Here is a 15,653-nt window from a genome sequence, read left to right as displayed (position 1 = left end):
ATGTTGGGGTGTGGGTGCTTCCAGTCAAACTGTTTATTGAGAATTAAGGTTGATTTGTTTCCAGGCAGATTAAATAACACTGGTTATTTAATGAGCATGCATACTGCTTTGTTTGAGGGGAGGTTAGAAGATACCGTGTAAAAGCACGAGTTATCCAGTGGGCTTCCTTATGTCACTTTATCACAAAAAGTCTGATTTTTTTGAATAAGCAGATTTGTTGTGCAAGATCAACTTTAACTGTGCAACCTGATAAGTGATTGAATTCCACCTGAATAAAGCAACAAGTGAGCATGTTCCTACTCAACCAAATGTTCAACCTATTCAACCAAATGTTTGGAAGGTGAGGGAATTTCTACTGAGTGGGTCATTTATATTGCTGCTGTGCTCTGTGGTTCAAAGTCCCAGAAAATGATGTGAAGAGGTGGCAGCTTAGTCCGCTAGGGCAAATGGGGCATGGCCCCAACAACCTCAGTCTGATCTTAGCCTTCCCTCGTCACCCAAGATGTAGGGCATGCATTTTTATGAATTGAAAATATTTCTGTAGGGCATGAATTTTTATGAATTGAAACTATTTCTGTTCTGCCTTTTGACTGTAGTTTTCAAGATGGCTTTAAATGTCCTGGGTGAATGACCTCCCCACAAACAGATCAGAACAAACACTCAATTAAGAGCAGAATCCTATAACCTCCACATCAGCTTTTGTGCAAGCAAATCAGGATGAACGCTCAATAATGAACAGATTATTTTTACCTGGTGCCTAAAAGACATCAAAGTGGGCATCAGTTAAGTAATGTGAAAAATAAATAATGCAGGGAATGCTTCACCTGTTGAATTTCTGCCACCTGTGCAACAGCTAAAAGCATTGGAGCCCTGCCAGCAGCACAACTGACAACCCCAAGCTAAAAGGTAAAGGTAAAGGGATCCCTGACCATTAGGTCCAGTCGTGTCCAACTCTGGGGTAGCTGCGCTCATCTCACTTTATTGGACAAGGGATCCAGTGTACAGCTTCCGGGTCATGTGGCCGCTTCTGGCGAACCAGAGCAGCGCACGGAAATGCTGTTTACCTTCCCGCCGGAGCAGTACCTATTTATCTTCTTACACTTTGATGTGCTCTCGAACTGCTAGGTTGGCAGGACCCCAAGCTAAAAGGCTGCATCAAATAATCTTTGCTGAAAGAATGCAGAGGGGGTGTGTTTATATATACAGAGAACAGGAACAGATCCTGGCAAAGGGAAGGCTGGTTTGCGTTTGGGAGGAAGCAGAAAGACTGGGGCGGGGAGAATTTTCAGCACACTTCCCTTTTCTAAGAAAGAGTCAGGTGGATCACAACCCTAATAACTCTACATTATTGCTAAGAGGAAGTTAGGAGCTTGGCTGCCAGGTGGCTGCAAGAACATAAAGGGCGCTGACAGGTGCCATTGCCCTCTTCACTTCTTCCTGCTTCTGCTAAGGGCAGGAGAAACCTAATATTTTTCCTGTATCCTTTCCAAAGCAGCAGCCAGTCACTCCCACCAATTCTAATTCCTGGCAAACTGATTATATTCCTTGTTCTCCAACACATTTCGAGCTTGCTGTCCTGGGCTCCTTTGGGAGGAAGGGCAGAATAGAAAAGTAAGTAAGTAAGTAAGTAAGTAAGTAAGTAAGTAAGTAAGCCTACCACAGTCATACCTCTGGTTGCGTTCGCTTCATGTCGCGGACTTTCGGGTTGTGAACGCAGCAAACCCGGAAGTATACACTGCGCGCGCACGCGCAGAAGTGATCTGTTCCCTTCGCACAGTGTGCAGAAGCGCTCTATTGCGCTTCTCACATGCGCAGTAGCGGCTCTCTATTTACGGACTTTTACTATTTATGATTGCGTTTGTAAGTAGAGGTACCACTGCATTCTAGTTGGTTTCAGTATGTGTCTTGTGTGTCGATTGCGGGGGGGGGGGGGTGATACCTCATCCTTCACCTCAGGCAGTAAAATATCTTGGGCCAGCCCTGAAGTGGGGTGTCCACAAAGAAGTGATTTCAAAAACACCAAACATACCCAAATCATGTGGCATGTCTTAAAACCTTCGTTTTCGAACAGCTTAGTTCTTAACGTTTTGGCTCCCTGAAAGCCCCAAACCCGGAAGTGAGTGTTCCAGTTTGTGAACTATTTTTGGAAGCTGAACATCCGAAGGGGCTTCCGATTGGCTGCAGGAACTTCCTTCAATCAATTAGAAGCCGTGCTTTGGTTTCCGAATGTTTTGGAAGTCAAACGGACTTTCGGAATGGATTCTGTTTGACTTCCAAGGTACAGTACGACTGTACTTAGAAACAAACAGGGCTGCTCATACTTTGTTTTGATGAAGTCCCCTGCAGATTATTCTTTGTCACTCTCCAGCCTGATTTTTAGTCTCCTTTCTGGTGTGTGGTTTAAATTAATAATAAACAATTTCTGTTAATTCCCAGAAACACAGTGACAGAAAAATTCAATAACCAACTTGAATGTCATGATTTTGTGGGGCTTTTTTCTTTTTTAAAAATAAAATACATTAAAAATGTAAAAAAAGAAAAGAAAGAAACAACCCTCCATTTTGTACTGGAGGTTCTTTTCCGAGAACTATAGAATAGGCTGCTTCTGCCACTGGCCTGGCAAAATACTAAAGATAAAAACATGGAAAGCAGTTATACAATAAGGGACAACAGGGTAGTTTTAACAGAACCAGAGAACACTCACAGTAAATTGTACTATTGTTAATTAAGGGAACCCGTTTCCTCTCAGACAGCTGGAGAAGCCACCACATCCCTAGACTAGGGGATCCAGCCACAAAGTAATTCCCCACCCATTCCTAATGACACTCTGTGGTCAGCTATTTTGAGAGTGCTCTGTGAACCCTTACAGAGAACACTTCACCCTTGGGGACCCCAGAGGGCAGAGCAAAAGGTGTGAGAGGAATTAAGGGAATGTGCTTCTTGCAACCAGCCTGAGCGGTTCATTTTTTTCTCAAATCCCCACAGCATATAAGACAGGGTGGAGTGTGTTTTATGCTTCCCTTCTTCCACAAAAGTTGGCTCTCCTTTGCACACTGTTTCCTGTTCTCTGCCAGACGGCAGCAGCTTCCTCTACAGCTGGTCTAAAATGGCAGCACTAAAGCAGAAAGCAGGAGCAGGCTATGGGGTGGGGAGAGGAGAGGTTTAACAAAAAAGTCAAATGCTTGGGTGAACTGTACTTTCCCACCCATATGGCTGTGTTAACACAAACTAGTATAGATGGAACACAGTTGGATGTACACAAAGAAAAAGCACAATACCTTCAGGGTGGAATTCTGCTTGCAGATCACCGTGAAATAGCAACATTTGTTTGTAGTGTTAACCCTGCCTGCCGGAAAACCTCCATGGTGTTCAATGGACAGGGCACCTATTTGATATTTTATTATAAGCAGGAACAACCTAGGAGACCCTCACAAGATGTGCAATCTGAATCACACAAGTACAACACAAAAGACATAGGAAGCTTCCAAATACAGAGTCCAGAATATTGATCCATCTGTCTCAGTATTGCCTCTACTGATTGGCAGTAGCTTTCCAGGGTTTCAGGCAATGCGTCTTTGCCAGCCCTACATGCTTGGGTTTGCATCTGAGGCATTATGCATGCAAAACATACAATCCACCACTGAGCTATAGCCCTTCCAAGAATACTGGCCTCTTCCACACAGAAATACCCTTTGTATATCCTTCAGGATTAATGTGTCATTCAGAATTAATGCAGGCATCCATGTAAACAGTTGTACAAGTTTGCACATGACCGTTATGACTTTGTTTCTTGATCTGTGGGCAAACAGTGCCTACTGGGCACCTCCCTTCCTCCTGTCCTAGGACCAGAGCCTTATTTTGGATCCTACCATGTCCCAAAGACAAGAGGTGCCGATTGCAGTTAATATGTAACTGGCTTCCTTTACCTTTCACCTTTTTCACATTCACCCTCCATTTTCTTCAGCACCTGCCACTCCCACAGTGCACAGACCCAGGAAGAGAGAGAGAGCACACACGCAAACTGGCACAATTCCTGAGGTAAATTATTTTTCTGCCTGCAGGGAATATTTGGGGAAGAGTGAGAACCTGGCAAAGGGAGTGAACATTTTAAATTGCAGTAACTCTCCCTCATGGCAGGACTCCCTGTGCTGTTTTGGTGTGGGGGTTCTCGCCTGACTCCGGCAGTGCCAAATTGTCTGTGTGGAGGCAGGGGTGAAGTCGCCTTGGGCGTGGTTCAGAATTCAAACGCCAGTCTTCCTCCTTTTTTAGCACAAGAGAAGCAATAATACGCTTCTGAGATTTTGTATGCCTTGGAAGCAACAGTGTGAACAACTGCTGTTCTCGCCGTGTGTAAATGCAGCCTGCAGAATGAGTGCAGGAATCTAGTCCTGAAGGTTTGGCTGTCTTACAAAGGGCACCTATTAGAATCGGTACAACTGCTGTATCTGTCTAGGCTCTTCTCTTCATTCATTATGATTGCTTTGCTAGTCTTTGAGCTCAGATGCTTGCCATCTGTCCTGTTTCTGTACACTACTTGATTTCCCCGTTTCCTGTTCAGGTCTCTGGCACTTGGCCATTCTCCATTCCAACCTCAATGTGATCTTTCAATGTTCTACTATTCTTCTTAAGGGCAGAGGGTGCCTCCAGGCTGTTAGTATTTTGCAGGAGGTATTGAAGTGCATTCTCAGACTTTAGGGTCTTGTGCACATTTGAGTATTATTTAGCTGTTCGCTTGCTTACAGCCCTGCCCAGTTGGAATTAGACTGGAGTGGTTCACACCTGCACATATTTGAATTTGTGTATCAGGAGTAATTTCAGCCTTTCCCTTTCATACCCTTTTGTGTGCATCCATGCCTTCTAATTTGTTGATTCCATTATATGCCGATTAAGTATTAACAGGGCATGCACACAGATAATTTGTGGTTTTGAAAAAATTCCCTGCCCAAGTAGTGTGCAGAGACACACAGTCAGGCAATTGACGTGTTCCTGAGCTGTGGCTATGCTCCTGAGGCGCTCTTATTAGCTTGCTGGGAAAGAAAAAAAATTGTAAATTCTCAGTGCACTTTTCAGATTGCTGCCAAATACATCTGGTGTAGAATTTTTAAATCTAGTCTGTTTGTGCAGTTTTGTGCAAATCTGGGGGACCAAAAGGGGCAAAAATAATCCATTCAGGAGTGCATTGGAAATAGTTATGAGGACAGCTGGGAAAGAAATGTACGTACTGAGGAAGTAGTAGGCATGGACAGGCGAGCAACGTGTGACAACTGACTCACTCACCCCCCAAACACAGAAAAATACTTTATGTGACCCCAAGTGAATTCTCCCTATATTGAGTAAACCTGGATTTACCAGTGGGGGTGGTGGGGATGCATCAAGTTGTGTGTTGTAAGGTCATACTGTTGTAAACAAAAATTGCCCTTATGGGGTATCCAAGAGCCCATATAGAGTCCTTACATAGGTTCCCTATTGGTAGGAGAGAATAACAGAGGCCAACCAGAGAATATTGAGAAGCAAAGCAGCTAGTAAGCTTGATCTTTATTGATCTGTTGCAACAGGGTGCTCCCTTCACACGCAGGAAAGGAGGAGGACCCAGAAAAATGGTGTGCAACGCCTTATAAAGACTTTTGAAATTCCCATCCTGTAGATCAAGACCACCCCCAGAAACATCATACATACATCACAGAAGGGGTGTAACCTAAGACCACCCCTCAGATACATCACACCTACATCACAAAAAAGGCGGTCCAAAATAGAAATTTTAATATTGTTTTTCTCCTGTTTTTGTTTATCTCCTGTCTGGCAGGTTACTTGATTGGATTTCCTGGGTAGCCTGGCCAGTCTTTTGTAATGATAAATACTTAGTTCCTTGGCCAGGTCACAGGCTCACACCCTATTCAAACAGGGAAAGGATTTGTGAAGGAAAAGACAATGGGGAGGCTTTTCCATTTTGACCTTGCAGAGAAAAGATTTTGTCAGTTTAGGAATCAAAATGGTTCCAGGTTGGCCTTCCTGTGCTGATCTATGTATGTGCTTGGTTGGTACACTTATGAACATTACCATATATCTAAGACCATAAAATTCCTATTACAATACACAAATTAAATGGGAATGCAAAAGGCTGCAAACACACAGTAAGCTCCAGCATGCACAAGCTGTTTGTGCAATTCAAGTGCTCTGTTGCCCTTGTGCAACAAATCCACTTTAAAAAACAACAGACCTCTTGAAATTTGAAAAGTGATGATTAGGAAAGAGTGGGATAAATGAATGATTAACAAGATGTGTGAACATCTCACAAGCAAATCAAAATGACTGCTCATTGTCATATAACCACTCAATAACAAGTCAGAATGAATGCTCAACAAAGACCAGACTACCGTGTAAGCTTTGTGCAAACAAATCAGAGTGAATGTTGAACAAGCACTTTATCTGGAGGAACTCAAAGCTCATGGCTTTTAGATCTTTTATTCATTTTGTACTTCTTCCTTCAGTTTTCCTCTCCAACCTGATGTCTTGGCTTTAACTATGATTCTAATCTGCTAGAATGGACTCCTGATACCAAATTAGTTTCTGAAGGCCAGATATTGCAAAGTCCACCCATACAGTTCATTTCCCCACGTTAACTGCAATACAAAGGAATCTGCATTCACAGCCACGGAGTTGAAAGGCACCAGCATTTCTTAATGATAGAGAAGCACCCTGAAAATTGCTGTGCCATATCCATCCTACCCACATCACCCGCTTCTTACCATAGAGCAGGTCTCCAGGATTCTTGTGTCACCAACTGTGCCATGGCATTCCTCCTTTTCTTTTACAGCTTCCTGAAGCAAAATGAAATATGCCTGGTATTTCTGGGTCTCCAGCATGCTCTGGGTATGGACTGTTGCATCAGGACATCCCTGCAATATTGACAAGCAGGTAAGCAAGATATACATCTGTATATAGTGAAGAATAATCTGAAAATTCTTCATCCTGGAAGATCTTGATCAGTTTATCTGATTAAAGTTTGGCTGTATGTGATAATCTCCAGATTTTTCTGTTCCACTTCCCACTTTTTTAAAAAAGTTATGCATTCTAATAACATTCACAATTAAGGCATACACTATTGTAAAAAGTAAAGGTAAAGGTAAAGGTACCCCTGCCCGTACGGGCCAGTCGTGTCCAACTCTAGGGTTGCGTGCTCATCTCGCTCTAGAGGCCGTGAGCCAGCGCCATCCGAAGACACTTCCGGGTCACGTGATGAAGTTGCAGCTGGTGAGCCAGCACCAGTGCAGCACACGGAAACGCCGTTTACCTTCCCGCTATAAAGCGGTCCCTATTTATCTACTTGCACTTAAGAGTGCTTTTGAACTGCTAGGTGGGCAGAAGCTGGGACCGAACGATGGGAGCTCTCCCCGCCGCGGGGATTCGAACTGCCGACCATACGATCGGCAAGTCCTAGGCACTGAGGTTTTACACTATTGTACAGAGACTTATTCTTCCAATGGTTGTTATTTATATACGATAATGAACACTGTCATGAACTGTGTCCTGTAGCCTGATCCAAGGCTCAGAAGTCAGTGAAAGTGAACTTACTTCCAAGTATGTTTGCACAGGATTGCAATCCTAGTGAAATAACTACTCCAGACATAGCCTGGATTTAACTAAACTGGATCAATATGTGATTTAGCTATTCAGCTTTATCAACACTAATCCCCATACTGATCCCTGCTACTCTAAAGGGCAGATTGGGGAGATTAACAAAGTCAACAGGAGGGCAGCCCTCCTGTTGGTATGCATAATCTCTGCGTAATTGATTTTGCCAGTACTTCTTTATGCATTTCAAGTATGTCACTAACATATGTGCGGGAAATGTCAGCTTGCTTCAGCTTTAGAGCACTCTAGTTCAAATTTAACACTTTAAAAAAAAAAAATACATGAGATGTTGCAACCTGCAAAACATGGTTATTTGCTAACAGTAGCATGCAAAAGCAGCCTTAAATTTGAGCATCTATATACTTGGCAGTCAGTCCCAACCACTTTTAATTGAGGTGAAGGCAAGCTGCAGAAGCTTTTCTGTCACCTAGTAGCTAAATGATTCTGTTAGGGAAAGATCTCAACCCAAACTAAATAATTGATTTGAATGATGATGCTTGAATGTCTTGAGGTTTCATGCTGGTAGTATGATTCTTCACAGGGATGGGCAGCCTGCAGTGGAAAGAGCCTTCTCCGTGCTCCAAAATCTCTTCCCAGACATATCACCAACCTGGACCTGTCTTTTAACTCATTGATAATGCCCAGACATGGAACATTTCTGAGAAACTTCCCTTCTCTGCATTCTCTAAACCTCTCCAGCAATACCATTCCTACTCTCTATCCTGGCCTCTTTTGTAACCTGGGTGCTCTCCACCTCTTGGATTTAAGCAGTTGCGGCATTTCCAACATGCACTCAAAGAGCTTCCTGGGCTTGAAAAACCTTCACATACTGCTCCTGAAAAACAATAAACTTCAGTATCTGGAACCCTCTGTGTTTCCTGTCTCTGGAAACCTCGTCCATCTGGACCTGCAGGACAATGAGCTGTTATATTCAGCTGAACTTGCTCGGTTATTCGTGCAAAGAATCCACCATGTTGAGCTTCAGGGGAATCCCTGGGTGTACAGTGCCTCCATCACTCCTTCCCAACAGGGACTACAACAAACAGAAGGTGAGTCAAGCAATGGGAAGTGGGTTGTCGAGTGGACAGTACTCAGAAACATGGAGCTCCAGATACTCAGTGTTCAAACCAAAACAAAAAAAAAGCAGCAGGTTGCATCCAACTAGAAAGCACTGTGGTTCTCTGGGTATGATAGAAGTTTATAAAAGGGCTAGTTAAAAGAAAAGCAACCCTTCTACCAAGGAAAATGGCAGAGCAGTGGCCTGTCCTCTTCAAGCAGGCCGCTCGCTTGCCTATATGGAACTCTATACTGTATGCCCCTGCTTGAGGCATATAATGGGAAAACATGCACACAGTCTCTGATAATTGGTTTCTAAATAACAACAACAACAATTTATTTATACCCTGCCCATCTGGCTGAGTTTCCCCAGCCACTCTGGGCGGCTCCCAATCAAGTGTTAAAAACAATACAGCATTAAATATTAAAAAACTTCCCTAAACAGGGCTGCCTTCAGATGTCTTTTAAAGAGAAGATAGCTGCTTATTTCCTTCACATCTGAAGGGAGGGAGTTCCACAGGGTGGCCGCCACTACTGAGAAGGCCTTCTGTCTGGTTCCCTGTAACCTCACTTATCGCAATGAGGGAACCGCCAGAAGGCCCTCGGCGCTGGATCTCAGTGTCCGGGATGAACGATGGGGGTGGAGACGCTCCTTCAGGTATACAGGACCAAGGCTGTTTAGGGCTTTAAAGGTCAGCTCCAACACTTTGAATTGTGCTCGGAAACGTACTGGGAGCCAATACAGATCTCTCAGGATTGGTGTTATGTGGTCCCGGCGGCTGCTCCCAGTCACCAGTCTAGCTGCCACATTCTGGATTAATTGCAGTTTCCAGGTCACCTTCAAAGGTAGCCCCACACAGAGCGCATTGCAGTAGTCCAAGCGGGAGATAACTAGGGCATGCACCACTCTGGCAAGACATTCTGCAGGAAGGTAGGGTCTTAGCCTGCGTGCCAGGTGGAGCTGGTAGACAGCCGCCCTGGACACAGAATTAACCTGCGCCTCCATGGACAGCTGTGAGTCCAAAATGACTCCCAGGCTGCGCACCTGATCCCTCAGGGGCACAGTTACCCCATCCAGGACCAGGGAATCCCCCACACCCGCCCGCCCCGTCCCCCAAAAACAGTACTTCTGTCTTGTCAGGATTCAACCTCAATAATAAGATTAAATACTCCTGTTAAAAAAAGAGGATATAAAATAGAATCAATGGAGGGCAGGTTTTAGTGTGTCACTGACTACACCCAATAAGATGTGTTCATGACAAGCTCTCTGCACAACTGCAGTATTTCTGCTTATATTGAGGGAATAGAGGCTTCATATCTGACAAAATGAAGACTGAGGAATAATCCCAGAAAACCAACTCGATTTAGGCAGTCTCAAACCGGGAGGTGGGCAAAAGGTTTTGCCTCTCATAAAACCACCTAAGATTTGTATTATCTCAATGGAATGAACCTAGGATGGAAAATAAACTGTAATCTCTCAGTGTGAATGGGCACTAACAGCTTTTGTGTCCTCTAGCTGAGCTGATCCATGATTCACGCCTAGAGCTCCAGACTAAAGAGACTAGAACTCTGGACTATCAGGACCAGGGACACAGAAGAAAAGTGAGGGCCCCTCCGGATGAACATTCAGCTACTGGCAACCTGACATCTAAAAATTACAGTAAGTGAAGCAAGACAGGCCACTTCCAGAGTGTCACCATTTTCAGGTGGGATTGAATAACATACCAGCAGATTCAGGTTTTAATTGATGTAACCCACCCTGGAATCTTAGGGTAAAGGATAGGCAATAACTAAATAAATAAATGCAGGTTGGGAGGTCTTGAACAACAAATGTGCTTCTCTCCAATACTGGACTTTTGTGGTTAGGAAAGTGATGGGAAAATGCACAGGAAAGCATGGCATAACACAAGCTTCCTCAACCTCGGCCCTCCAGATGTTTTGGGCCTACAACTCCCAAGATCCCTAGCTAGCAGGACCAGTGGTCAGGGATGATGGGAACTGTAGTCTCAAAACACCTGGAGGGCCGAGGTTGAGGAAGCCTGGCATAACACTTGCTTGACCTAATGACATATAACCTCCTTGCAAACAAAACTGTATGAGTGTTCAAGAAATAACCAATGTCATCTAACCTCTCAGCAACCTTGGGGCAAACAAATCACGACAAATGCTCAATAAACTGGGGGTCCTTCTGATGAGCTATAACACCCATTTTGTAATTTTTGCATTTGACATTTTTTCTCCACCGAATCCCAGAACCATCACTCGCTGGTGTTCCCCTAGGAGAACTTTCTGTGAGAATGAATTAGAGTCGCAGTCACCAGTGCAAACAGCATGTGTTAGGGAGGCCAATTCCTGCTCGTTTTTTGCTGATCCAGGCATACTGAGATGATTTGGCAGGGTTGACAGAGGTATCCCATTCTGATTAAAATCATAAAGGGTAACTCTAAACCCTGGTAATGAAAAATGTTTTTAACGACATGCTTCTTTCTGTGTTTCCGGTTTACCAGCATTGTTGCTCATGAGATAATTAGCTGATTCTAGCTACCAGCTTCCACACAGTTATGAGCAGCTTACAATGATGATCCCAAGGCAGGAAAAAAACCTCAAATCAACCCAACCCTAAAAGAGCCAAATCTCTATGAATGCCTTCATCCACAAATGAACAAGGTAGAATTTTAGGCTTTGTTTTGCTCTAGATTAGTTAGCTGGGGCTGGATCTGCAGATTACTCTCAGCAAACTTTCTTCTAGTCACATTGTGCTGTGTTTCATGCCACTATTGTATTAAGCCAATATTAGATAACCTTGTAGAAGGGAAGGATCAGGCACGGAAGGTCAGTGACAGGCTCCACTGTAGTCCCTGACTCAGTGAATGAAATGCTTGCTATACTACTCTGTGTTGACATCAATAACTTCCAATTTCAGCTTGATATGCTTAGCCCAGGAATGGGTGCCATTTGCCAGGGAGAGTGGCTCATATCTCCAATGACCTCTGTCACTGTACTATTTTCATCAAAGGAAGGACATAGAACTATTGTTTCCCCCTGTTCATACCTATTAAGAAAAAAGACAGAGGTGTGCCATGCAATTCAATGCATGCTTACTCACAGGATTTATTCCTGAGTTTTTACATAGGTTTGTAGTCAAATATATTTCATGAATGAGAACATGGGTAGTGAGTGTTTTAATTATACACCAGCTTTCCCTTCCTTTGCAGCCTCTACTACCACACTTCCCCCTGGAAAAGTTGCTCATAGCTGGCCATACTTCGCTGCATTTGTGCTTTCAGCTATCGCCATCTCCATTGTGATTGCGTTGGTTGCTAAATGCAAATTGTTGCAGAGGAACCGTGCCAGCTACAACCATCAACGGCTGCCTGATTCCCGCTCCATTGGAAGCAGCCATGCTGAGGAAGCTGACATGGATGTGGCCTATGGGAGGAACCAAGGCATCCCTAGAGTAGCTGGGTGTCCTGCAGAGGATGATGATGGTTTCATTGAAGATAACTACATTGAACCCAATCAAGGCTTGCAGGAAGAAGAGGAGGAGGAGGTGGCAGAGGAGAAAGAGAATGAATTGGAACCCCATTTCAAACTTTGAGAGCATATCAGGAACCAAGCACCAATTTTGCATATTCTCCAATACCTTATCACCCCATTTTCTAGGAGCTTCCAGTTATCTCTTACTTGTTACAGATTCTCCTACCTGCTCTTTGGCTTCAGACCAATATCTGATCTACAACCCTTAGCTTCTTGCCAACAACTATATTTCCCCCCGTTTTCTGTACACTGAACTGCAGTAGCTTCTCAATACATTTCATTTGTGTAATTTGAGGTTATCCATGGATTACCTCCCACATTATTGTGTACTAGACTGCAGGTTTAGGCTATTGAAAGACAGGCAGAATTTTAATGAACCCAGCCCACTGTGGAAGCAGTTTTTAAGTGTAAAAAACCCCCAATTATGTGGTGGTGTTCTTTAAAGTCCTAGCATACACTTGATCAGATAAATATTCAAGGTACATGAGGAAAGGGGACGCAGGTGGCGCTGTGGGTTAAAGCCTCAGCACCTAGGACTTGCCGATCGAAAGGTCGGCGGTTCGAATCCCTGCGGCGGGGTGCGCTCCCGCTGCTCGGTCCCAGCGCCTGCCAACCTAGCAGTTCGAAAGCACCTCCGGGTGCAAGTAGATAAATAGGGACCGCTTACCAGCGGGAAGGTAAACGGTGTTTCCGTGTGCGGCTCTGGCTCGCCAGAGCAGCGATGTCACGCTGGCCACGTGACCCGGAAGTGTCTCCGGACAGCGCTGGCCCCCGGCCTCTTGAGTGAGATGGGCACACAACCCCAGAGTCTGTCAAGACTGGCCCGTACAGGCAGGGGTACCTTTACCTTTACCTTTTACATGAGGAAAAGCTGCATGTAGTAGAGGTGGGGAGAATGGTGAAGAGCAGCTTTTCCCAAACTGATGCCCTCTAGATATTGTTGGACAACTCCTATTGTACCCAAGCTAGTGAAGAGGAAGAGCTGCACTAATCCACAGAAAGAAGCCAGACTAAAAAGTAAAAAGTCTAGACTAGCACCCATCATTACTGTGTTTATGCATGGCCTCTCTCTAAAACCAGTGTCAAGTTTCTTAATTTTGTAGTGGTTCCAACGTATTTCAAGATGGGAGTGGAAATTGTGAGAAGAGCCTTGCTGTGAGATTTTTGGAAGATATGTTGCCAACATGTGGAAGAGAGATGTGCCTAAACAAAGAAGTTATTCTAAGGATAATACAGGAATGTGCTAGGAGGGACACTTGGTTCATTCACATCTTGCTTGTGGCCAACATTTTTTGAGTGTTGCCTGTGATAAGTGAGAAGTGCACGTAAAGTGCTGCAGGCAAGCGGCTCTAGGATGCAGCTCTTGCAAACTTTGTAGGAATTAGTTCAAAACAGAAGCAGAATTACAAGGAGCATTGCAGCATCTCACTTTCTGCTGCCACTGACATCACTCACACTGAGGCAGAGGTGTGTTTTGCTATCTAGGTTTTGTTCCATACCCTGGGCTGCACATTGTACAACCAGTGTATATAATTCCCTTATACAATCTCTTTTATCTGTGTATCAAATGATATTTATGCTTCCAGGTAAGCCATCCACTCTGTGCTTGGTATAATTGAATTGAGAACTGCCCATTGCAGTGGCTTTAGAAATGTAGCAGCAGTCCTTCCTCTTACTAATTTCTCATTATTCTTCCTTCTGATTGTAGTTTTCTTCAACTACCTGTTGACCACTGGTAGTTTCATCAAGTGTTCAGCTTTAGAACCTCTCCTGTTTGATGCAAGATGTTCAGATGACAGTACATCATAGGCCCTTCAGATTATGTGGGCATGTACACCTCTTCCCTGAAGCTGTGCTTCTGTCAATATAGCTTTTGACCAGTACTGAAACCACAATGGTTTCACTACTGGAGAGTCTCCTGTTTCTCATTTCTGCTATCCTTTTCTGGGGATGACAGCAAGGTTGCTTCCATTGCAGCCAAGAGTTTCTCCCTCCTCCTATGAGAGGGCTTTGTAGCAGGATCAAGCAAAGGAAACAATGGCACATGTTGTAGAATCAGGTATAGCCTCATAAACTCCAAATCCTATGTTAGTGCAAAACAAAAAATCTTGCCCCATTTGCTGTTTCAATTCCTTCCTGATATGGCAATGTCAACCCAGTGTTGTTTTGGGTGAACTGAATAAGGCTTTGGGATCAGAGAAGGCAATATGTTTCCCAGTAGGCGAACATCACCTTTATTACAGTAACTGTATCAATAAGAAATTGCTCATTTAAGTGATATGAAAGTATTTCTATGATGAAATACAAGGGAGACTTGAATGGAAATTATCTCCACCAGAATCTGTGCAGTGGTGTGGCTGTTTCACAATTAAATACACTCCAGTGTTTTTAAACAAATGATAATATTGTGAATTTAACCCTGAAAATGGGATCATTTGGGTGTTTATTCTCAAGGTTTATAAGATTGTACAGTGTTTTCCCTTTAGCCAAACAAAACACTGAGCTGCACCTTCTCTTTACTTCTCTACAGCAAGCGGATTCTGTGCAAATACCAAGACTCCACATTATGCCTTAATCAGATATTTCAGCTAGTCGGGCAGTATTGCCAGAATTATTCATAGCAATAAATGACACTCCTCATTTTTAGCTGTTTTCTCCCTGTTTGCTCAGACTTCTGTCCCTCACTGTAGAGTTATGGTTCAGTTTTGCAGCCTCACATCAGAAGATGAAGAGGTGCTGGAAGCAACCAGCTTGTGTTCAATACAAAAACTGGGATATAAACAAAACAAGGCCTGCAGAAGACATCTATAGCAACACACACAGGCTTCACCCAAAGAAGTCATGAGCTGCAGCTACTTCCATTCCCTGTAAATGTCTACTTCCATCAAGGAAGCAGAAATCTGAAGTGACGGACATCATGATTCTCCAGCAAGAAATTGTCCATGTGCAGACAAGAACAGTGGAACTATGCAAAACTTAATTTAAACATCTAAATAAAGTGGGCTGGGTTAGAGGCTTCCTTTTGCTGCAGGATATCTATAAAAATACATTTGAAGCTTTTTTTAAAAAAAACTTGAGTCAAACTAACCCAATTTCATCTAGTTTGACTGGAGCAAATGCATTACCAAAAGAAAGTCAAAAGAGGTAGGATCAATCAAGACATTTTGTTGCCTGAAGCAAAAGACAAGACAGTGGTTCCCCGTTGTTATTTTCAGGTGGGATTAAATCACCTAACGGGAAATTTAGGTTGCACAATTATAGTTGATTAGAAGCTCTTGCACAACAATCATAAAGGTAAAGGTAAAGGTACCCCTGCCTGTACGGGCCAGTCGTGTCCAACTCTAGGGTTGTGCGCTCATCTCACTTAAGAGGCCGGGAGCCAGCGCTGTCCGAAGACACTTCCGGGTCACGTGGCCAGCGTGACGAAG

At 43.9% G+C, this 15,653-nt stretch overlaps 1 protein-coding gene across 1 annotated transcript; it reads left to right on the top strand.

Moving 5' to 3' along the window:
• The first annotated feature begins 3,831 nt into the window (after positions 1-3,831).
• On the top strand, positions 3,832-14,871 carry LOC310846162 (type III endosome membrane protein TEMP). Its single transcript, XM_083742269.1, has 6 exons — positions 3,832-4,038; positions 6,815-6,915; positions 8,174-8,681; positions 10,205-10,348; positions 11,904-12,727; positions 13,097-14,871. The coding sequence occupies exons 2-5, from the start codon at positions 6,829-6,831 to the stop codon at positions 12,284-12,286; spliced, it is 1,122 nt and encodes a 373-aa protein (XP_083598395.1). The 5' UTR covers positions 3,832-4,038; positions 6,815-6,828; the 3' UTR covers positions 12,287-12,727; positions 13,097-14,871.
• The last annotated feature ends 782 nt before the right edge of the window (positions 14,872-15,653 follow it).

This window comes from Podarcis gaigeae, assembly GCF_964106915.1.
Source record: "Podarcis gaigeae genome assembly, chromosome: 6".
Classification (NCBI taxonomy): Eukaryota; Metazoa; Chordata; class Lepidosauria; order Squamata; family Lacertidae; genus Podarcis; species Podarcis gaigeae.
The sequence above is the reverse complement of the archived record's forward strand: the minus strand, read 5'-3'. Positions and strand labels throughout refer to the sequence as shown.